The 24,624-nt window shown below is 44.8% G+C and overlaps 1 protein-coding gene across 1 annotated transcript in view; it reads right to left on the bottom strand.

The window, feature by feature from the left end:
• Positions 1-9,094: 9,094 nt before the first annotated feature.
• Positions 9,095-24,624, bottom strand: part of LOC144167262 (uncharacterized) — a 105,164-nt gene continuing 89,634 nt past the window's right edge. Inside the window, exon 5 of the mRNA XM_077696590.1 lies at positions 9,095-9,325. Coding sequence (XP_077552716.1) covers positions 9,150-9,325 — 176 coding nt within the window. The 3' untranslated portion in view covers positions 9,095-9,149. The remainder of the gene's footprint in view (positions 9,326-24,624) is intronic.

Genomic DNA, 24,624 nt, shown 5'->3' on the forward strand with positions numbered 1-24,624 from the left:
ACGCCCTATAATAAGGCTACAAAACAGGACTTTTCTAAAATCAATAACTGTAACATTCCGCTACACCCTTCACTGTTTTAGGAGATGAACATATGTTCACAAACAATGGTCTTTTACGCTGTATTGAAGACATCAAATTTTTAAAGCTCGTCTCATAGTGTGCATGACGTCGGACCCTACCAGCATCGAACAAGGCCCTGATGTTTCTTTTGTTAACGAGGAGCACTCGCATACCATGTGTGGAAGAAAGGATTCAGAAGCCGCCGTAAAGATATAATAACTACATTTACATTAGACTGAACTCTGGCCTAACAAGATCATGGCGTCCGAGCGTTCATCGTGGTCCTTCTCTTCTTTTCTCGCTTGAGTTGCTATGTGAGACACAATGAAAATGCAATATCCTCCCCGCCCTTCAAAAAAATGTTAGCAAGCTCCGAGCGTTGTACGTACACCCTTTGCCCCAAGTAGTACTGTCCCGGTATTCCTACAGCACTGCACATCAAGGTGGTCTTCTGGAGAAACTAGTGCTGCGTCACACCTAGTGCACTGTTCTTGAACTTTAGTCAGTCGCTTGTGCTGGCTCCAACCTGGATTCTTTTCCGTGTGATCAATTCTTACTGTACCAAACAGGTCTTCTGTCTCACTGAGTGATGTACGCCCTCCTCTATCCTTCTCACTACTTTTCATCTGCCTCCTCTTCCTGAAACGTGCACAACTTAGTTCAACCTTGACTTCAGCGGCTCGACCTTGTGGTGGGCATTTAGGCGGAAAGCTCGTGGACTCAGATTTGGATGATGGCCTACCTTCCCTCTGATAATTTCTCACAAGTTTGACATGCTTTGACCGGGGCACTAAGACCTTGGCTGGTCTCTCCGGTACTGATCTCTAAAAAAACTGTTTGTGCTTGTGTGGTGAGCTAGACGACCTTTTCGCGAGGTTGATTCATTGTCATCGGCTTTCCAGTCCTCGTAAGCCCCTAAAGTTTCTGTACTTTCAAAAGCACGAAACTGTTCAAAATCTTCTTCCAACTTATCGAACTTGGGTCTCACTCGCAACACGGCCACGTTCGCTGCGATATCCGATGAACTGGCTAGAGATAAGGGCCCCTGAAACATCCAACCGAATACCGACTTCAATGCAACCATGCCCTTGTATCTTGGGTGACGACGTACCTCTCCTGTCATAACCTTCCAAATGTGGTCGGCTCCAAGTAGGAGGCTGTGCCCAGGTACAGCGACCATGCCTGGACTAAGAAGTTTGTCCGCAATAGGTTCACTACCGGTTTCGATAGAAGCAACAAAGCCACTGTCAGTGGGTACTTGAATGGTGTCCTTGCAGATCAAGGGAACTTCAATTGATTCTATAGGGAACACAGCGTCGCTGTATTGGCTCCGCACAAAGACTTAGACTAGACGATATTATCTTTTTAATGATTTATCCTGGCCAAACCCAAGAAGGTGCAAGCTTGTCTTCCAAAGCTCTCACAGACGTAGGGTACGTGCGACATCTCCGCGTATGAATGAGCGCTGACTGCCTCCATCCACTAGGCCGCGGACGTAGACGAATTGATCATTACCTTGAATTCATAACCTGCACATCGGCAGCAGCATTTCCATGCCGAGAGAAGGGCGAGTGCGGCAGTGCAGGTTCCTGGCGTCCATCTTCCGCAATCTGTCTGCTCCGCTGCGCTGCCAGCCAAAATCACACCTCGAAGAGACATGTCGGCCCGAACAGTTTGCGCAGTGGACATTACGCCGACATTCCCTTGAAAAATGCCCTCTCATGGTACAACAAAAGCATCGTCGGTCCTTTGCCAACTTCTTTATTCTGTAGTCGTAGCCGATGCTTTCATGACATTCGTCTGTAGACTGTGTATCGGAATGAGAGAATAGACAACTAAACTCATTCGAGGAGCTAAAACTTAAAACGGCTGCATTCCGAAGCATGAGCACATTTTCCGATCCATAAACGGACTCGCTGTTAGCTTGGTCTTCTCTAATGCCGATCATACTTCTTTCCCTACTCTCTCCTTCAATCGTGAGGTGGGACAAAACCTTTTTAAGCAGCTCACCTTCAAAGGACGCCAATGACGCAGCTGCTCCGCCGACGGAGGACTCTTTGTCCTTCGAGCTTGACCGGGCCAAACTGTGTGTTACCTGTCGGTGATAAGCAACTACGATGTCTGATGGCAAGGCTCTCAGTAGCACATCAATCGTCATCGTAGAGTACGTGGCACACGAAACCTTCAGAGATGCGAGTCCGCGCACATGGCACTGCACGTGATCCAGCAATCACCGTAGTCCGACGACATCCTTCGATAACTCCACCGAAAAAAGCAATCGAAGATGCGCCAAATGTTCCTGTACAATGCGCCGGTTGTCACCGAAGCGCCGCGAAAGAATTTCTGCGGCGGATAGATAGCAGTCTTCTGTCGGTTGCAGACCGGCAATGGATGCAGCAGCTGGCCTACCCAGCAGTGACCGAAGTTACTGAAACTTCTCCTCATTGCTCAGGCTGGTGTTCTCGTGGACGGCCGACATAAACTGTGTCCAAAAGCTCAGCCACTGGCAAACCTCCCACTGAATGTGTAGAGCTGCAGCGTCGGGAGCTTCATGAAGCTTCCGTGGTGGTGACGCTCGTCTCTCTGAGGATGTACCACAGAGGCTGCGGCTGTCAATCTCGGCAGGCGTTGACCATTCCAGAGAGACCTCTCCTTCCCCTTTAACTGGCCCAGCATGCCCTTTGCGTTACCTTCATGTGTCACCATTGCAACGCACTCTAAAGCGAACTCTTCTTCCCATATGGCTCCCTCCAGCTCGACGTTCAGCTTGCCCAGTTCGTCATTGTTGGACTGCAATCTTTCTATGAGCGCACCCCAAGTCTCCAAATCAGCCACATCCAAAAACCTTTCGCTTCATTGATCAGCCGTGTCCTTGGTTGGCGACGAGCCGTTCTCTTCATTTTCAGCTTCTCCATGCTGCGGAATATACCGAGGCCTCATTCGCTTTGTTCACATTCATTTATTTATTTATTTACAGGTACCCTCAGGGCCGAAGCATTATAGAGGGGAGAGGGTTTTAAGATTCACGAACAAGTACACCTTACAGTGCATATCAAGCAAACATAAAAAAGGAGTAGTTGCGCGAGTACACACCATAAAAAGTTCACAAGTTCTGTGCACAAAGGGTCAACAACTACACGAAGAAGCCAACACTTTTTTACGAAAAAGATCAAGCCAACACAAAGAAAAAATAATTCATTCATAGTTATTCGAGTGGTTTTGATTGCTGATAACTGATCGGAAAGCGTCATTGCTTACGATAGTCGCAGTTGCTGCCCGAAGGCCGTTTCAGTCGCGTGATGTTCGTGGAATGAATGAACATGCGTACGAACGCGTGACTCTTAGGGAAGGCAACTTTGTGGACATGATCACAACGTGATGATACGTAGTTTGGTGGAGAAATTAGGTTGTTTCTTGATGTGGGATTATAAAAAAAAAATTTGAATAAGCAAAGTCGTTTTATTTTGCGACGGGTAACTAAATCAGGTAAATTAAGGCTAGCTTTCATAGATGATATACTGGCGGTTTGATGGAACTTGGAGAGAATAAAACGAGCAGAGTTATTTTGTACCATTTCAAGTCTATTGATTAGGTATGTTTGTTCTGGGTTCCATATCGCGGCTCCGTATACAAGTTTGGTTCTATCTAGTGTTTTATAAAAAAGTAACTTCAAGGAGGAGGGGGCCAGAGGAAAGTTTCGCATAATTTATCCTAAGGTTCGGTTAGCGTTATTATTGATGTGATCAATGTGGACATTCCAAGTTAAATTGTCAGATATGTGGACCCCAAGATATCTATATTTGTTTCCTACTCCCAATTGTTGTCCTTTAATGAAGTAAGAAGCTATGGCGCTCGATGTACGTGTTATCCTCATTGCCTTACATTTCGCAATATTTAAATTCATGAGCCAATTTTTGCACCAGGTGGAAATGTTATCTAGGTCTCATTGTAGTGCATGCATGTCATTATTATTGGTAACATCACGAAAAACGACGCAGTCATCGGCGTACAAGTGGATATTGGATTTAACGCAGTTGGGAAGGTCGTTAACATATATAAGGAATATTAATCGGCCAAGCACGGAGCCTTGGGGAACTCCAGAAGTGACAGTAATTGGGGGTGAGTCATAGTTGTTAACGGTAACAAACTGCTGTCGATTAAGTAAGGAGCATTCAGCAAATAAGGAGCATTCGATCCATTTTAAAAGGTGGTGATTTATATTAAGGCAACTGAGTTTATGGAGTAGTAATTTATGAAATACTTTGTCGAACGCCTTTGAAAAGTCCAAAAATATGCAATCTACAGTGAAATGGTTATCAAGCATGGCGTGTATTTTGTGTGTAAAAGATACAAGCTGCGTTTCACAGGAGTAGTGCTTACGAAATCCGTGTTGTGCTTCAGTAAAAAATGAGTTTGAATCAAGAAAATTAACGAGGTTAGAGAATATGACATGTTCAAATATTTTACAAGGAATGCTTCTGAGGGATATAGGTCGGTAATTAAGAGGAGTCTGTTGCCAGATTTAAATACCGGAACGACCTTCCCAATTATCCAATCATCTCGAAGAATTCCTGACTGCAAAGACTGTTGAAAAATATTTGAAAGAATTATTGATGAGTAGGTGCAAGTACTTTTGAAAAATTTCGCGTTAATTCCATTGACACCAGCTACAGAATAAGTCTTTAAACAGCCTATAATTTTCTCAACGCCAAATGAGTCAACTGTTATGGGAAGCATGTCCGGGTAATCATAAGCATTAAACAATGGAATGTCGGAAGAATCGGAACAAGAAAAGCTCAATGCGAACGAGGTGTTTAACAAAATGGGACAGTCATTATCTGCAATTGCTTCGCCATTGGCATCGGCAAGACAAACCAGGCGTGATGCGCTCGGGTTTACACAATTTCAGAACTTTCTTTGGGTCATCTAAAAGCATAGAGGGTAGCGTATTTCTCTAAAAAAATTCTTTAGCTGTGCTGACAGCATTAATGTAAGCATCAGCCGCAGTTCGATAAGCCTGCCAGCGATGTTCCGATGTCGAAGCTTTTGCCTCGCGGTAAAGTCTTTTCTTTTTGTTAGATAACCTGCGGATTCTCCGATTGTACCACGAAGAACCGGGGTTTAAAAAAAAACGTCGTAATGGTATGAATTGTTCGGAAAACTTTTGAACTTTGTTCACATACATTTCCCAGTTTTTCTGAACAGAGCGATTATCAAACTCATCAAGGAAAGCGTCAAGAAATAAACATAATTCAGCATTTATAGCGTCAAAATTTGCATGCTTATAATCTCTAATGTCTTTTGTTTTATTTTTAGTGCGATGGGCTTTGACATCCAAGCAAAAATGTTGAAAAAGGTGATCACTCAGACCAGGTAAATAAGTTATGTCAGAACACAGATCAGGAGCTGAGGTTAAAACCAAATCAAGAACACTTTCAACGTTTTCAGCTATTCGCGTTGGCTCATTATCAAGTTGACTTAAGTTAAAAAAGGTACACATGTCAAGAAAATCCCTTTCTAGCGTTGCACACGCGTGCGAAGTTGTTCCATTTGGCGACCAATTTATGTGCGGAAAATTGAAGTCTCCTAAGAGAACTACAGGTGACCGTTGAAATCGGGTAATGACAAGGTTGATCACATCATGAAGTTCACTAGTAAAGTTGCAGGTGAGTTAGGGGGCCTATAACAGACTCCTAGAACGATCTTTTTTGTAGTTGTGTCGATGCATACCCAGTTGGTTTCAAGAGAAGTAGGTATGTGAATGGGTGCCGACTTAATTTTTTTGCTAACTGCGATTAGTGTTCTGCCGCCCCTTTTAGACACGCGATCACATCGGTACAAGTTAAAGTTGTTCGAAGATTCTAAAACTTCAGTGTCCAGTATGTTACAATGCAGCCATGTCTCGGTGAAAACCACGATGTCAGCTTGGCATGTATCGACAATGAAGTGAACTGCAACTCGCTTATTTACGATACTTCTTATGTTTGAATATAGTACAGATAATTGGGGAAAGCATTCTGGCCGATTCCTAGCTACCTGCTATGACGGAGGAGGGCTTTCGTTTGAGATAGATGGTCTAACAGGGTTACTAGGGTTACTAGGCACGGTGGGATGAGTCTGGTTATGTACTTTTGCAATAGTGGCATTTATGGAGTCGTAAACGTAACAAGGTCTATTAATAAACAGTTTGTTATGTCTCAGTTTAAAAGAAGGGGAGTCTGGCAGCGATTTAGTGAATTCCACGAGTTTGCTTCTGGCCTCACGTTGCCGACTGAAAAATCATCCGATATGGTTACGTTGTTTTCTTTGAAACACGAACCGGCCGGCGACACCTTTTCTTTAACTTTAAAGCTGAGAAATGTCACGATAACGGGTCGGCAACGCCCTTCTGCGAACGAGCCGAGCCTATGCGCACGCTCGATGCTGTCAGCAGAAAAACATTCGTCTCAGCACCGTGATAACAAGCTCAGTACTTTTTGCTCTGTTTCTGCCCATTTTTCTTCGCAGTCAGGTATTCCATGGAGTATTAAGGTATTCCTCCGGGACCTGTCTTCTAGGTCGTCTGACCCGGTCAAAACAACATTGCATTGTTCGGCGACATTATTCAGCATAACACGTGTACCATTATTATCTGCTTCTAGAGTTTCAATGGCTTCTGTTTTTTTTCAACAGTTGATAGTCGTCGGCCAATATCATCCAGTTTCAGCTTAATGCTGTTTTGATTACCTTTATTTCTGCAATGTCATTAGCGAGTTTGTCCTGTTTTGACATTTGTACTGCAAAACTGGTCCGCAAGCCTGTTAGTAGCCGAATGATTTAGCCATACTCGGCACAAGATGTTGAACCCTGGTCAACAGCGTCCACTGCGCTCAAACTAGTGTCAACTTCCCCTGGTTTACTAGAAGGCTTACCTCTATTACGCTGCTGTTTATTAGGCCCAGGATTTGATTCAATGTCTCCCGCGCACAGCAATAGATAACCAAGATCCACACACTCAATAATCAAGTTACACAGCACTTGTGGGCATGGGAACAGTAGCAAGCAGACATTATTAGTCTTCCTAGCGTAAAGGGAGGGGTTGAACCAACCTGTAACAGGTGAAAACGACGTTCGTGAGCCATCGTGCCTGAAGCACTGCTCCCACGCCCACTGAAGTTCGATGATGTTGGTCGGCAGTTTCAATGGTGTCGCTCAGGTGACGTCACTGATGCCGGCGGTGCCAGCAAAAGATGCGAAGAGCTCTGGAGCAGCGAAAAAGTTCCAGCAGGGTCTAACAACTCGGCCGGGTACGTTTCAGCATCCGACGATAACAGGGGAATAACTTCGGTCGCGTCTCCGGGATCGGCGAGTGGTGTCAAAAAGACCAAGCAAGCAGCGATTGCCTGTAACAGGTGAAAACGACGTTCATGAGCCATCGTGCCTGAAGCACTGCTCCCACGCCCACTCCCACTGCTCCCACGCCCATTAATACCGCTTCCACTGTACTTTGCCCCTGATCCGTCGGCTTGGTTGCTCCAACTTTGTTCCCGGGTTTACAGGCACCAGATGTGGAAGAAAGGATTCAGAAGCCGCCGTAAAGATAGAATCACTGTTATTACATTAGACTGAATTTCTGCTTAACATGATCATGACGTCCGAGCGTTCATTGTCTTCCTTTGTTCTTTTCTCGCTTACGGTGCTATGTGAAACAGAAAAAAATGCAATTCCATGCTCTTCAGCTCGAGCTGCCGCCACGTTTCATCCACACTCCCCTTCATCCGTCATTATATCTTAATGTTTTAGTCTACGGGCCCTCTACACCCATATACACAGTAGTGTAGAATATATCGTACCCGTGTCATACATAGTCTATAAAAAAACCTGACCAGTGAACGACCACGTAACATAGTTTTGGTGCTCTTTGGTCTAGACACCCTTGCGCCAATAAGCACAAAAATACTTATATACATACATAAATATCTTCGTATATCTATTACACGTACTTTAAGCTGGACAGCACACGTCGCTACATCTATGATTGAGCTCGAAAAAAACGGTGGGCGTTGCGAAGAAATCTGCACGATGCGACGACAAAAGTGAAACTTTTAGCATACAAAACTACCATAATGCCCCTAGTTGACCACGCCAGTCCCGTCTGGCAGCCGTGCACCGAAAACAATATAAGGAAATGCGAAAGCATTCAGATTGAAGTTCTGAGGTTCGTGTTTAACTGTTATCGTCGAAAGCAGTCGATATCACAACTCTGCAAAAGGGCTGGAATGATTTCTGTTCACTACTGCATGAACGGAGGTTGGCTCAAAGACTGTTCCAAATATTGCATGGTAACTATAGACTGGATATTTGGAATACATCACGTGGTAAACTTCACCTGCGCGCAGTAAACACACTAAACATATCAAGACGCTTAAATAATTACCCGATTGTGTAAGTATTACTTTTTCATGAAAGTGATTGACGAATGGAACTTGCCGCCAAATGAAGTTGTAATCTCAGTGACGTAAAAAGTTTGAAGCTGCGTTAAGCACCTTGCAGCCCCTTGGAACATACGATTGCCTTTGTTTCCTTCGTTTTCATTCACAAACCACTGAATGCCCACATGGCTGTTCTTCTGATGTGGTTTATTGCATGACTAAGCTAAATTATTGAAGAGTTTCACTTGTTCGTTTTCCTGTTGCCTGTAAATTTGATTGCTTGATGTAACCCTTCTTGTTTCATGATGTAAACTGCTGTCGTAGCTGTGTGCCTAAAGTATGAATAATTAAAAATCATAATTGTGGAAGTAAAGGCACTTCATTCGTGCAATGAATAACATTTACATCATTGGCAAAAAAAACTTTGCAAAAATAAGATATTAGCACTTTCATTGGAAATGATACGGTTAAACAAAATATTTCGAAATGAGTGGTCTCAGCTCTATGAATTTTGCGAGACACGTGACATATTAGAATCAGTTTGTACATCCGAGCCTTTTCCTATTGTGTTGAAATAAATGTGTACAAAAACCTAGCTTCAGCACTTTTTATTTATTGTCAATTTAATAGCTGTAACAAAAATGCTGCATAGCTTCTTCAGTGGAACGTGTGAGCTACTAGCAATTTTCAGGTATTTCCTTACTGGTCGGTTCGTTCAAAAGGTCACACTGGGTCTTGTTATAAAGCCACTGAAGTGCAGGGTCGCAATCACACAGGAAACGAATCTCGCATTCTGATTGAGTATCTTCAGTGTAGTTGTCTCTTGTGAACAGCTCGCAGGCCGTGACAGTGTCTGGAAAAAGACCATAAAAATTCTCACAAAATAAACTTCCTGGCAAGCCGAGATGGCAGTAGTTGCTTTTACTTGCATACGTGCATCATTTTGTAAAAATAATTACTACTTTATGCAGGAAAAGACACACTAGTTACTTTTTGTGGAAGCACTAAGCCAAGACTTTATTCAAAATACATATATATGTGCAAACATTTTAGCTAAATTGAAACATTAAGCACATAAAAAATCTTGAATACGCCTGAAAATTACCCATATACTATCAAATCTGGTCGGTCAAATAATGGTCATTTTATCGGCATTCGTGTGTACATTCTTTAGTGTAGGCCGCAAAATCGCTAAGTCAGCAGCCATTATCAATTATTTGTTCCTGAACTCAACTTGTTTGAAAGCGGCGGTGCAAAGATAGCGAAATTATTGACTACGCATAGCACAAAGCAAGACCACTATCGACAAATTGTAGACACTCGAGTCACGGCCCGGGGGTTAAAAAAAGGTCCCCTTCACCCCGAGTAGTTCGAGTGGCGCTGGCTACCGCCCCCAAGCGAGGAAACAAAAATACCTTAACGTAAATACCCCAGAAAGTGGAGGGGAAAATACCCCCGCCGGTAGCGTAGTGGTCATCGCACCAGATGCTCATTCTGGAGGTCGTGTTGTCGGATCCCACCCGGCGGGCATTTTTCTCCACTTTCTTTCTGGCTTTCCCATCTTTATCTCTTTTAAGGATCTACCACATTATCTCCATTGATTTCTGAGGTTTTCGTGACTGCCAACCCTTATTTCTGTCTTCCTTCAACTAGACCCTCATTTCCCAATCTCATTCGCTACATGCATAGCGAGGGCTTAGGTTCTGGCAGTCTTGGTGGCGTAGGGAGGTTAAGAGGGCTCAACGCTGGTCAACCACTCTTGGCATGTCGTCGACACTCGAGTAAAGGCCCGGGGATTAAAGATAGTCCCACCCGCCACAGTGGCCCAGTGTATAAGGCGTTGCACTGCTCAACACGAGTACGCGGGCTCGATCATCGGCCACGCGCACTGATTTTTCATTGGAGGCGAAAAGCAAAAACGCCCGTGTGTACGATGTTTCGGCGCACGTTAAAGAGCGCTGGGTGGGCAAAATGAATCCGGAACCCTCACTACGATGCGGCTCATCGCCTGCGTTGCGTTGGCGTGTCAAACGCTACAATCATTCCAAAGAAGGTGCCCTTTACCCCGGTTTGTCCGAGTGGCGCTGGCTACCACCTCCAAGCTCAGGAAACAAAAATACCTCATTTTAATAGCCTTGAAAGTGGAGGAGAAAATAGCCCCGCCGGTAGCGTGCGTATTGGGCATCGCACCAGACGTGTATTCTGGAGGTCTTGGATTCGGAACTCACCCGGCGGCAATTTTTTCTGTACTTTTTTTCTGGCTTTCCAAACTCTTTATCTGTTTCAATGACCTACCACATTCTTCACCTTTCTTTCCGAGGTTTTCTTGGCTACTAACACTTATTTATGTCTTCCTTCAACGAGCCCCTAATTTCAGATTCTGATTCACTATATGTATATATATATATATATAGTATGAATGAAGTACGATTCTGACGAAGGCTTCTCCGAAGCCGAAACGTTAATACATTTTCGTTCGTTACCCATTAGTCTTCTCTTTCACTGTATATATATATATATATATATATATATATATATATATATATATATATATATATATATATATATATATATATATATATATATATATATATATATATATATATATATATATATATATATATATATATATTATGGCGAGGCTATTGGCAGGACGGCAGCAAGGCTTTGAAACACAGAGAGGCTCAGCTGAGTCCGAAGGGGTTCTGCTGTGCGCGCTCAGCTCTCGTGACAAAACTCTGCTAATGATGATCTTGAGTCGTGCCATGATGATGATTCAGGTCGCATGAGGTAATACGCTCCGCTGGCTGTTTTTCCAACTTCACCGCTGTGTAGTTGCGCTGGTAGCATTACGTCGATGGTGGCTAGTCTTCCTCATTACAATCACCCCCCGCGCCGAAAAGTGCCAACCTGGCGACTTAGGGACACGAAAAAATAAGAGGATTGTAGTAGGGCTTGAGGCGTTGAACGTGGACAATTTCGCGTCCGCGGTGGCGAAGATCCGTCGAAGGTGTCAGTGGCTCCACGACATAGTTAAGTGAAGTGAAGTGAAGTTTATTTTCCTTTTCGTAGAAAAGAGGGGACCGAGGCAAAAGGCGGTTAAGCCTGACGAGGCCTCGGTAACCCATGCCTGTAAGTAGTACAGATGCAAACGCAAAAACACTTAATACATAGAATGAGCAGCAATCAAAATACAAAAGTAATATATAAGCAGTAACACTTACTAGAATACAAAACATGTGCACAATCATGGGCAAATACAAATTGATACTTGTACGAGTTCAATTTCGTACGTACGGATGAAATAAAGTAAATCATTCGACTTAAGTACTTGTGTGAAAAAGATAGAACAATAGATATATACACTTTCATCCATGTACACACATACATACACATACGCATATACATCAAAGACGGTAAGCTGCATTTTTACATTAGAATTTCCCCTTCAATCAGATGCTGTTTGGTCTTTTTTTTGAACATGTTTCCAGATAGAAAAAACTCATCAGGAAAGGGGAATTTGTTCAGCGCATTGGGTACCTGAAAACTCAGTTTTTGTTCACCATAATTTGTTCGCGTTCGCGGAAATCTTAGTTTTACTACGCGAAGATTGTAACCTATGATCCTATCTGGAACAGAGTACAAGCGATTCTGGTGAATGTATTGAAGAAGCCGCAGATAATACACTTGGTCGGCTTTTAAATGGAGTGTTTTAAAAACAATGGTTGCGTGCGTAAGTTTCGTGGTGCACCATAATATCCCTCAATAGCCCGCAAGGCTCTTTTTTGCAGGACAAGTAGTTTTTGGTAATTGGAAGACGTGGTCGTACCCCAAACAAGATTACAATAAGACAGTCTTGAAAAAACAGGGCTATATACATAGACACGTTTAACCAAACAGGCAGTAGATTAGAAATCCTGTAAAATAGGCCAACAATTTTACTTAGTTCAGAAGTAAGTTTGGAAATATGAACAGACCACGAAAGATTTTCATTAAACCACACACCAAGAAAGTTCTGGAAAGAAACTTGATTGATTGTTATACTGTCATAATGAATATGTATACAATTTGTCCACGATGTTGATGGGCTTGAAAATAATATATTTCGTTTTGCTTATATTTAAACTAAGCTTATTCCTCTGTAACCAATCACGAAGGTTGATTAAATAAGCATTGACCATATTTTGAAGCGCCGGTAAGGAACAGGAAGAGAAGAAAAGATTAGTGTCATCAGCGTACATCACCAGATCGGGAGAGTTATGTATGCCGGCTAGGTCATTGATATATGTAATGAATAATAACGGCCCTAGTACTGATCCCTGTGGGACACCATGCTTAACCACCTGTATATCAGAGGATATGTTATTTGTTCGAACATATTGGGACCTATTGCTCAGATAACTCCGCAAAAGCTTCAACGCAATACCTCTAACCCCATAGTTACAAAGTTTATTAAGAAGGGTCCCATGGTGTACGCAATCAAATGCCTTGCGAAAATCTAAAAATAGCCCAAGGGTACATTTTTTGTTTTCAATATTATCTATTATTTTGTCTTTAACAACTAACAGTGCTTGCTCTGGGGTCCCACTTTTCGTGAACCCATATTGTGAATCAACAATCACATTATATTTGTGCAGAAAATCGGCTATCCTAGAATTGATAATACCTTCAAAAATTTTTGACAACAGAGGCAGAACAGAAATTGGTCGGTAATTCGACAGTTCATTTATATTGCCTCCTTTATGTGCTGGAACGACTCGGGCCAATTTGAAATCTTCAGGAAAAACACCACTTGACAGCATTAGATTTGCAATGTGTGACAAGACATCGCATATAACGGCGCAAGCGTGCTTTAACGGGTTCACTTTTATATCATCGTACCCTGCAGATACGTCATTTTTTAAAGAAAGGATCAATGTAGCTACTTCTTGAGGAGTTGTGGGCGCGAGTACTATATAATTCAGTAAGGGAGTGGTGAGGCTCAGTGAGCTATTTACAGGAGTTTGCGTGACAGAATTTGGAGAAGCGACATTAATAAAGTAGTCATTCAGGGCATTTGATAGCTCGTGACCAGTTAATTTACCATTTTCTGTGATTATTTCATGAAGTTGCATAGATATGGTTTTATTGGTCAAGTTGTTGACCTCTCGCCAAACTTTACGACTATCATTTTGAATGCGGGAGAAATTTCTTACATAGTAGTCCGATTTCGCGTTTTTTAGATCTTTGTTGAGTTTATTTCGATATTTTTTTATACTCAGCAAGTAGAGTGAGATTTCTGCTGCTGAGAAAATCGTGATACATGCTATTTTTCGTCCTGATCCTTGAGTAAAGTGATTCGTTCATCCAAGGTTGACGGGAGAGGTACGCTCTACTCCACGGTATGGGGAGTGGTACTTCGAAACAAGCTTGCTGGATAGGACGGTAGTAGTAGACGGAATATAGAGCAAGACAAGAGAGCCGGGAGAAATTTCAGATGATGGCTTCGAGTCACCACGACGGTGTTTTTGTTGTGACTGCTCTTCCGTAGTGAATGTGCGGGCAAGCTTTCGGCAGTCCTCGGCGTACGAAGTAGTCTCAGAAATCAGCGCGTATTCTGAGGCGTCCGGTCGGTACAGAAGGATGGTATCCAGGAGACACGACGCTTCGCGTCCGTAAAGAAGAAAGAATTGTGAAAAGCCTGTAGTGGCCTGCTGAGAGGTGTTGTAGGCGTACGTTATAAATGGGAGGACCTGGTCCTAATTCGTGTGGTCCGAAGAGACATACATTGCTAGCATATCGCCGAGGGTACGGTTGAAACGCTCCGTAACGCCATTGGTCCGTTGGTGGTAGGCTGTAGTGGTCCTGTGGGTAACGCGGCATGTTGTGAGTGGGCTTCAATGACCTCGTAAAGGAATACACGGCCCCTGTCGCTGAACAGTTCACGAGGCGCACCGTGTCGGAGCACGAAACGATGTAAAAGAAACTTTGCGACGTCGCGCGCAGTGCCGGCTGGTAATGCGGCTGTTTCAGCGAATTACCAGTCGAGAAAGTTGAGTCCAGAACGAAGGGAGGCGGTTGGCCATAGACAAGAAAATTGGGCGAGAAACCTGCGGTGCGCTGAACTGCGGAATTACATGCGTATGTCACGAACGGAAGAATTGAGCCCCAATTGATGTGATCCGGTCGGATGTACCAAGAGAGCATGTCGGATAGAATTCGATGAAAACGTTCAGTCAAACCATTCCTTTGAGGATGATAACTGGGAGTAGTTTTGTGAACGGTGTCGGCGGTGCAAAGAACTTCCGCAAGAGTAGCCGACAGAAATGTTTTTCCGCGGTCGCACAGAAGAACTCGGGGAGGTCCATGGCGCAAAAGTATGGAGCACAAAAAGAACTCCGCGACTTCTACAGCGCAACCAGACCGAAAAGGGGCGGTGTGGGCATAGCGGGTTAAATGATGAATGGCGGTTACAACCCAACAATGACCAGCTGTGGAAATGGCAAAGGACCGTACAGGTCTATGCCGACGACTTCGAATGGTGCTGACGGACAAGGTAGCGGTAGTAGCATTCCAACAGGAGGTTACGTTGGCTGTTGTCGGTGCTGGCAGGGCTCGCAGGAGGCGACGTATTTGGCGACACTGGTGCAAAAGCCAGGCCAAAGGAAACGTCTTTTCACGCGGTGGTAGGTCTTGTGGAACCCTAAATGTCCGGCCATGTCGTCGTCATGAAAAACCCTCAGAATATGCTGCTGTAGAGATCGCGGAACGACGGCAACCCACTTGTGAATGGTAGTGGTATAAAACCCTGTAGTGGTATAATTATAGTGGTATAAAACCCCGTCAAAAAGTCGAAATTTTTGCAGAATGGCGCCGCAAGCGGTTGTTACGTGGCTTCGTCGAACCAGTAAGTTGATCAATTAGATTTCTGCAGTACCGGTCTGCACGTTGAAGGGACGGTACATCTTCGATGCGGTCGAACTTGATATGGTTTAAAGGTACCATTGGTAAGAGGTCTTGGGCCGCATTGGAAGGCGAATCATCTTCTTGAGACACAGGGCAGCGAGAAAGGGCGTCCGCCTCCATGACTTGTATGCCACAGTAAAGTCGTACTCCTTTAACTTCAAAATCCAGCGACCAAACCGTCCATTTAGGTTTTTGAGCGACGAAAGCCAACAGATTGCTCGATGGTCAGTGACCACCCTGAAATGCGTCCATACAAGTATGGACGAAATTTCTGTACGGCCCAGACAACTGCAAGGCATTCCTGCTCAGTGTTAAGTAGTTTCGTTCGGCAGGTGTTAACGCGCGACTTGCGTACGCAACAACGTTCTCGACGGGGGAGGCGTTGCGTTGTAACAACACAGCACCAAGGCCATGTCCACTGGCGTCTGTTTGTAGTACAGTGGCTGCTGTTTCGTCAAAATGATGCAGCACTGGCGCAGATGTTAGGGCATCCGTGAGCTTTTTAAAGGCGGCTTCGCACTCTTCAGACCTCACAAATGGGGCAGCGGATGCAAGAAGTTTGTGGAGGGGTCAAGCAAGGACAGCAAAGTTACGAATAAAACGCCGGAAATAGGAAGCTAAACCAAGGAAGCTGCCGAGCTCTTTTTGGAGGGGTGGGCGGGGAAAATTGCCTACAGCTATAATTTTGTCCGGGTCAGGGCGAATTCTGTCTTTGTTCACAACATGCCCGAGCACTTTGATAGACTTGCTCGCGAATGGGCATTTTTTGGTGTTTAGTTGAAGTCCGGCATTGGTAAGACAGGTGAGGACTTCATCGGAGCGCTTCAGATGGTCGTCAAATGTCGAGGAAAAAACGACGATATCGTCGAGATACCAGAGGCAGGTTCTCCATTTAAGGCCACGAAGGACTGTATCAATCATTCTCTCGAATGTGACTGGAGCATTACACAGCCCGAAGGGCATTACGTTAAATTCGTAAAGACCATCGGGTGTGGCGAAAGCTGTTTTTTCTTTGTCGGCCTAGTGCATGGGAACCTGCCAGTACCGAGAGCGGAGGTTCAGGCTTGAGTAGTATTCAGCACCTTGTAAAGTGCCTAGGGCATCATCAATGCGAGGCATTGGAAAGACGTCTTTGCGTGTTATTTTGTTCTGTGCGCTATAGTCCAGGCAAAATCGTAAGGAACCGTCCTTTTTTTCTACCAAAACAACAGGGCGAACAATATTTCTCTTCAGCATGTCATCGACGTTCTCCTGTATTATTTTTTCCTGAGACATAGACACATGGTATGGACGGCGACGAACCATACAAGATGCATCTCTGTCGACGCGGTGTACCGCTGCAGATGTCTTCCCTAGGACAGAAGAGTACGTGTCAAAAGAACCCTGGTGTTTGGTCAGCAGAAGCAGCAATGCTTGCCTCTCCTCTGGCGGAAGGTCGGAACTTATGGCGTTGTGAAAAGCCTAAGCTGATTTGGACGATGGGGAAACTTGTTCATCTGTCCTAATGGTTGACAGCAGAAGAACACAGGCTTCTTCATCCCCGAAAACGGAAGCTATGGTGGCACCTTGCGGCACAAAAATTGCTTCGGCGACGTATTCACCACGGCAACAAAAGCCGACGTACATGAAAAACGGACGGGACAGGTAGGTATGGCGACTCATTCGTGAATGAAATTGCCAGCTGGTGCAGTCAACACGTCACCATCGGTGACTCTGTCTGACAACACAGAGAAAACTGTGTCTTCGCCGGGAGAGAGCACACAGTCAGTTGTTGTGACCAGACCGTGCGTTCCACGTTCCGACAAACTGGCAAGGCAGGGGTCAGTGATGTGAATGGTGGGTTGATTACAGGTGATGACTGCCGATGATGGTGAGAGAAAATCCTAACCCAAGATGACTTGATGTGCACATGGGGGCAATACCGCAAAATGGATGTGGTAACGAATGCCACCAATAAAAACACGCGCAGTGCATAGTCCGGATGGCCGAATCCATCCATCGTTGGCACCACGTAGAGCAATACCATCATATGGCGTTGTCACTTTGCGTCTCCGAGAGCACAAATCTGCGTGAATGACCGAAATGCTAGCGCCAGTGTCTACTAAAGCTAGCTTCAATCCAAACGCCTTAAATAAACACCGGTAATGTGTTCGATGGTGACTCAGGGGGACTTTGAGATTTTTCCTGTGATGCAGTTTCCCTTAGAAAACTGCTGCTTTCAGTTTTCCGGGTGTCGGTCGAAAACTTGTGATGCGAGTCGGAGAGGGGATGAAGACTGGCGGAAAGGCGAAGGCGAACGGCGTCTGGGAGAACGTGAATTCCGGGGCCGGTCATCGGAATCAATTGGGGGCTAAAGCTAGGCGGTGGAGGCGAGTACAGACGCTGGCGAGGGGCGTAGTTGAAGCGGTTATCTCGCTGGTATGGGGTGTAGCCGCGGCGCTCGCCCAGCTGTCGTCGACGGCAAGAGCCAGAAATGTGCCCTCGGATGCCACAGTAGTAGCAGACGGGCCGGTCGCTAATAGGGCGCGGTGCTCTCCAAGTTGAATGGAAAGGCGGCGCGGCCAAAGGTGCAGAAAGGGCGGTCAAGTGGCCGTGGGAGGGAGGGGACACGATATTCTCCATGGGCACAGGTGATCGGGATTTGGTCTCGGAGTAAGTTGGCATGGGCAGAGGAGCAATATGACATGACTGAGGTAGAGTTGTCATGGACAACAGCTCCTCTCTGATCAAGTCACGCAGCCCAGGTGCGCGACCGTGGTTGTTCTGAGCGCAGGGTGTGTCACGCTGATGCAACTCTTCACGAATGATGTCGCGAATCAGAGTACGGAGCTCGGCATAGCCAGAGGGGCAGGCAGGCAAGGTGTCGTGTTGAATCCGGATGGACTGGAGATGGTCGAGCCGCTTTCAGATCGTTCGCACATCGGCAATGCTAGTGGGGTTCTGAATCGCTATAGCACTAAAGGCAAAATGGGCGATTCCTTTCAGTATGTGGCGTACCATCTCTGTTTCAGGCATGTCCTTGTCGAACCGGTGGCATAGCGCGAAGACATCTTCAATATATGAAGCGTAAGACTCCTCCGGGCGTTGCACACTGGGAACAAGTTTTTTTTTGCTTCATTCGAGCGAGCAGAGGACGTTCCGAAGATCTTACGCATGTCCTCCTTGAAGTTCGCCCAATTAGAAAAGCTGTCCTGGGTAAGGAACCAGGTCTTCACCAATTCATTCAGGGACCAGCAAACATTCTTCAGTTTCAATGCGTCGTCCCACCGGTTGAACGCGCTCACTCGCTCAAACTGGCCAAGCCATTCCGCAATGTCTTCGCCCCGAAGGCCAGCGAAAAAGGGCGGTTCGCGGTAGGAGCTGGTTGGTAACAGTGAATGTCGGCTGGACGGGAACTGCAGCGTTGCTGCCAACATTGCGGCTGTCGCGATCCATGCGTCTAGTTGGTAAGCGCCGACCCGATCGAAGCTCAAGCTGTGCGATCGGAACGCTTATGGTCAAAAGATCCAAAGAGTCAAAAGGTCCAAAGAGTCAAAAGATCCAATAATCACGTGGCAGCCGAGTCAAAAGATCCAACGGGTCAAAAGGTCCAATGTGGGTCAAAAGGTCCAAAGAGTCAGAAGATCCAAAGAGTCGAAAGGTCCAAAGCGAGTCAAAAGATCCAAGGAGTCAGGAGATCCAACGGGTCAAAAGGTCCAATAATTGTAAACCGCGTCAGAAGGTCCAACGAATTATGAGAACCTTCGGAGCCACGGCTAGGATATGAATTTATAGACTACGTCATTTTATTGTATCTTTAGTGCTATTTTGGCTCCCATACCCGAACATTCACACCTAATGTATGCAAGCTATGCACGTGGCGCTCCGAATTAAGCCGTGGCTAATTTCAACGTTATGAACAACACCATTCATCAAGCTTGTTTTCATATCTGATTATTTTCTCAGGTTTGTTCTCTTTTCTCGTTCCTCTGTCACTGGATACCATTACATTGCAATAATTTGGTAGTTAGTGGTTGTGTAGAATGTGAGCTTCAGTGATGTCAACGAGCCACGACCCCATGTCGCTCATATTCGGCTACGCTGCGCTGATTTGTATGATTGCTGCTGAAAATATTCCGGACAGGCGTTCTTGCATCTCGTTAATCAAAGTCAACACCCATCAAATAAATGACCATTATATGGCTTATGATTACACCTACAAAAAATCAAGAGTTCGAATATCAGTGCTACAATGCTACATTTAGGGAAGCTCGTTACCAGTTTTCCAGGAGATCCGAGTTGAAGCACGTTATGATAACCTCAAGCCGCTAGTTGCAGTTCGCGTGTCTTTTTTTTTCCTTTTGCCCTCTCGATAATGTAGTGCTAACCCCTGCTTGCGTGGCTTCGCTTCAATAAGGAATTTTTCCCTTTTGTGCAAATAAAGAGGTACAAGTTGTGGGGCGCTGATGATGACATTGGTCTCGGATAAGAACAAAGCCACGACCAAATTATGACCAGTATGCTTTGAGGAAAAACGCTGAAAATGACAAATGAGCTCTCCTTTCAGCAAATTAAATCTATGTATGTTCCAGAAAGCATTAAAAATGCCTTTGTGTAGTTCAAATCCCAAACGCACCAAACACACCGATTTCCAGAAAATGGGGGTGGCGCCGGGACGGAAACGTCCGGCGGGGTAAAAGGTGCCCTTGGTAACGCATTGGTAATAAGGCATTATGTGCGTTGCGTTATCAGCAAACAGAAGAGCACATGGATGCAAAATGCCAAAAAATTACAAGTTCTTTGTGATTGAGTTAGAAAGCGACTGGCTCCTATCCCCTAGCGAAGGCGATCAATTACACAGCTGTTATCACAGGTACTCTAAATTGGAAAAAAAATGTTACCTTCACTGATTTTTAAACACAGATATGGTGATAATAAGTCTCTAGAGCGAAAACGGTATATGCAACAATAATATTATCTCAAAGCTAGTTATTCCGCAGATAAAGAGTGCTTCATTTGATAAGGCCGCATCACCTTATGACTACGTTAAAATAATGCAGAATTACGAGCAAGAACGCGTGTATTAAATAAGCACAATTTTTGTGCCTGCAACTGCCCCTACTCACATATCTTGCTGCCTAAAACGCGCGCTTGAATTGGTTTTTGTAACGAAAGCTCCGTGTACCGAAAGGCCCCGAAACTGAAATGCCCCATACTGAAAAGACCGGAGCCGGTAAACGGCATTGTTAATGTGGGCTTAACCACTGAGATAATTTCCCATGCCCGTGGCGCAAACGTAGTTTTGTGTGAGAGCAACATGCATATACCTGAACAAAAAAATTAGCTTATGGCTCGGAAATTGGTGCTTAGAACGAATGAACACGCGCCTTGTAGGGAAAACGAAGAGGTAACGGAACTATAGTCTTGACCGTTAGTAAACAAAAGAGCGCTAAGGTGAGGCCATACAGAGACTAGATCACTTGACTGGCCTTAGCCGCGTCAAAAGATACAAGTCAAAATGTCTAATATTGGAGCTCTTGACTCGTTGGACCTTTTGACTCGCCTTAGCCGCGTCAAAAGGTCCAACGAGTCAAAAGATCCAATCCAACGAGATCCAACGAGTCAAAAGATCCAATGGGTCAAAAGATCCACAGTGAGTCAAAAGGTCCAGCGAGTCAAAAGATCCACCACGTCAAAAGATCCAATATTGGACCGTTTGACTCGTTGGATCTTTTGACTCTTTGGATCTCTTGACTCGGAATCCGATCGGAAGAGGTAGACGGCAGGATCGAAGGCACCCTCCACCACTTGAGAGGGTCGAGTATTCGGGAAGGAGAGCGGTTTATTCCGAGAGCCGAAGACCCAGGAAGACCCCGTCAGGAAGCGGTGATGATGATGCCAGAAGCCGAGATGATGAAGATGAAGCGCTGACGATAGCGTGTCCTAACGGAGCATGGCGATTGTCCCAGGACTGTAGATTCTGCTGGTGCTCACAATATATATATCCCTGTCTTTTTTTGGTATTTCTCCGTGGCCACAATCTCGGCGCGCGGTCTCTTAGGAGACAAATGAAACCAGTCATAATTTGCTAGCGCACGATACAATCGCAGCAAGAAGATAACTTCTAAACCACCAAACACTAAATGACGCCGCTCTGTAAGACGCCATGTGCTCATTCCGCGAGCATAAAGTGTATATGTATGTGAAAAACAACCAATGCTACGTAGCGTTCCGAGCTTAAACATGACATACAAACACTTTGCATTGAGTTGCTTTGGTGCAAGAGCATAATTTTTCACTAATGACCTGACCACGACCGCAGTCGTTAAATTTATAACTAACCTCAACATTCAGTTCCCAGGGTTGCGCCCAACATTCGCAAGCTCCTGGGTCTTGCAACAATGCAAATATGCAGAACTTGTGTTTAACGGAAAGCGGTGGTGCTCTCCACACTATCTGCATATCACCGCACCGAACTACAATAAATCAAAACGTTTATTGTGAGAAGCACTGTCTGTATTGTTCTTGATGATAGCACACATTTTGCTGTGGTTAAAAATCTCGTCATTTATTTATTTATTTATTATTTTATTTATGAAAACTGCAATTCCTATCAGAAATTTCGCAGGATGGGTTATATGAATTACATGAAAGCTCATATGCAAACAAACACATTTTCAAATCAGAAAGATAAAAACACACCGAAACAAAAGTACGCACTAAGCAACTCAAAATAAGCAAACATTTTCAACGTTTGTGGGAACGCACTTAATTGGCACGTTAGTCTAAACACTCTTGTTGAGGCTAGAATAAAAAATTGTTAGGGATGGCTGTAAAACTTCGGCGTTGGTTAGTTTGCTCCATTCGTTTATAGTTCGTGGAAAGAATGAATATTAAAAGCAGTTGTTACGGGTTGCATAGTGTGTTGTTGTGCGCTCATGCCTTTGTCGAGTTGCATATCCGGACGAAAATGAAAGAACTTCAGATATGCCTGTGTTGTTACATCCCTTTACTAGTTGATATAGAAGTTTTAGTCTAGATAAGCGGTTTCTTTCCGTCAGTGTTGGTAGATTAGCTCGAGTTTAAAGTTCCGTAATTGAAGTGCTTCCGAGGCTGTTTTAAATAAAACGAATGACCTTTTTCGCACTCTTTCTAGCTGGTTATTAGTTTTGGTAGAAGGGTCTCTAATAATAGAAGCATATTCCAAAGTCGGTATAATTATTGTTTTATAAGCAAGAAGGCGACCCGAGGGAGTTGAAAGTTTCAATGCTCTTCTAAGAAAGAACCGTTTACGCATTGCAGTATTACTTACCGTATTATAGTGTTTAGCCCAATTCAGGTCATTTGTGATCCATAACCCAAGATACATATGTTGTATCTTGGGTAATAATATACATATACAGTAATATTATACATACATATTATATATGTTGCCATTGCAGAGAGCGAGTGCTTTACGTGATTTTTTGTGGCAGAATTCGGTTTGCGTGTCTTACAAATCCAATGCTTCCGCTGATGGAGGAGCTACCGCCCATAGATCCTAATATGTTTAACAACATACGGAGAGAGCTCACTATGCCACCTACTGTATATATCAGTGATCATAAAGCCGTTGCGGTTCTCATCATGAATTTTATTGGTGATTTGACGGTCGTAGTTATCGAAAACGTCTTCTATAAAATTACTCCCATGATTTCACTTTATTTTTCGTACAACACAGCTTCCGCAATCATTCGCATAACATGTATAAATGGGTGCCATTTTTGTGTTCTTGGCTTAACCTCAAACTCTATGAAAATCAGAAACCTGGGTGTTCTCGTCTTACACTCTTGGTTGCACTTCCATATCACAGCAGGCTTTGTTGTGTTTTTTATACCTCGTTGATCGTTCTCAGAATCGTTTCCGAAACGTCTTTGCGTAGGAAACTGCAGGGCACATCTGTCTCACCTTCAGCATCCATCATGCTGCCCGGCACGTGAGGTTAGGATTACAGTTGGAAGTATGGCTTCAGAGGAAAGTAGGTTTAATAACCGCTAAACCCTTTGCGACCGGCTGTCGGCATAACAATTACCGGGTGGATCGCACAATAAATACACCTGCACTACAAGGCGGAACCTTAAACTTAAACCCATCGGCTCTCCTAATTTCGGGATGAACGCGAAATCTTCCCCTGGTTGCGCTGGACGGAATAAAACAGATATATTGCCAGCAAACGTTTATATTGTAATGGAAATAACTCGAGCAGCCGTAGACCCGGGTCGGGAGAGGAGATGCCATCGTCGCCTGGCCTTTTCCTGCAATGCCCTCAGGCGTGGCCAGGGCCCCCGAAGGCCGGCGCACTGCCATGCTCACGTAAACTACATGGACATAAATCTGTGTAGCCGATATGGTACTTGAACGCTTTATACATGTTACCAAATGCTACTTAGCGCGGAAGCGACTTGTAGGGGGAAACACTGATGCATAATACAAAGAATTATAAGTTTGCACCAAATACACTACCATAGCTATACAGCTCATTGTGTGACACAAGCCCGTTGTGCAGCTTGACTTTGCGATAGAGGAACGACTATGTCGCCTTACGCTAACACGAATCGAAAATAATTCTTTCTGCTTTTTGTTTCTGCGTGTGCGGTAACTGCTTTTTTGTAATCCTCAGGACTTTCCCACAAGCTCTACGTCACCCGCAGAGGTCTTGCGCTTCGCCATTCGCTTTTGCTCCGGCTGCAGCGGCGACCATCGGCCAGCATGACTAGAGGCGCCATAGGCGCCTCTAGTCATGCTGGGGAGAAGCAGAGAGAGCAAAAAACAGTGAGTGGAGGAGAGACCTTCTACCCGTCCAGCGTATCTGCGACTAGTAGCGGGTAAATCGAATCAAAAGTGGCAAAACGTCACATGGGCCCCCTGCACGTTGCAACTCGTTTCAGCTCGTTAAGGCCCGTGATTAGCTTAGGGGGTCTTAATACTCGCGGGATAAACACGCCATCAAGCGGTGACAAACACACTGCGAGTACCTCCTGTGTGATATATGCAAAATAGCGCGCTAGTATTCGGCAAGTGCAAAAAAATACCCTGCAGGATAAATTCGTCGGATATAAAAACGAACATGTTCTGCAGACACAAGATTGCTGACTACGCACAGGAGCGCTACAGAATACTGCAAAAACCCTACTAAAATGAATCGCGTCAGAACATTACAAATTGTTGCAGTGGCTTTGAGATTGTCGC

This window comes from Haemaphysalis longicornis, unplaced genomic scaffold, assembly GCF_048455015.1.
Source record: "Haemaphysalis longicornis isolate Haplotype H1 unplaced genomic scaffold, Haemaphysalis longicornis Haplotype H1 scaffold_2, whole genome shotgun sequence".
In the NCBI taxonomy this organism is placed as follows: domain Eukaryota; kingdom Metazoa; phylum Arthropoda; class Arachnida; order Ixodida; family Ixodidae; genus Haemaphysalis; species Haemaphysalis longicornis.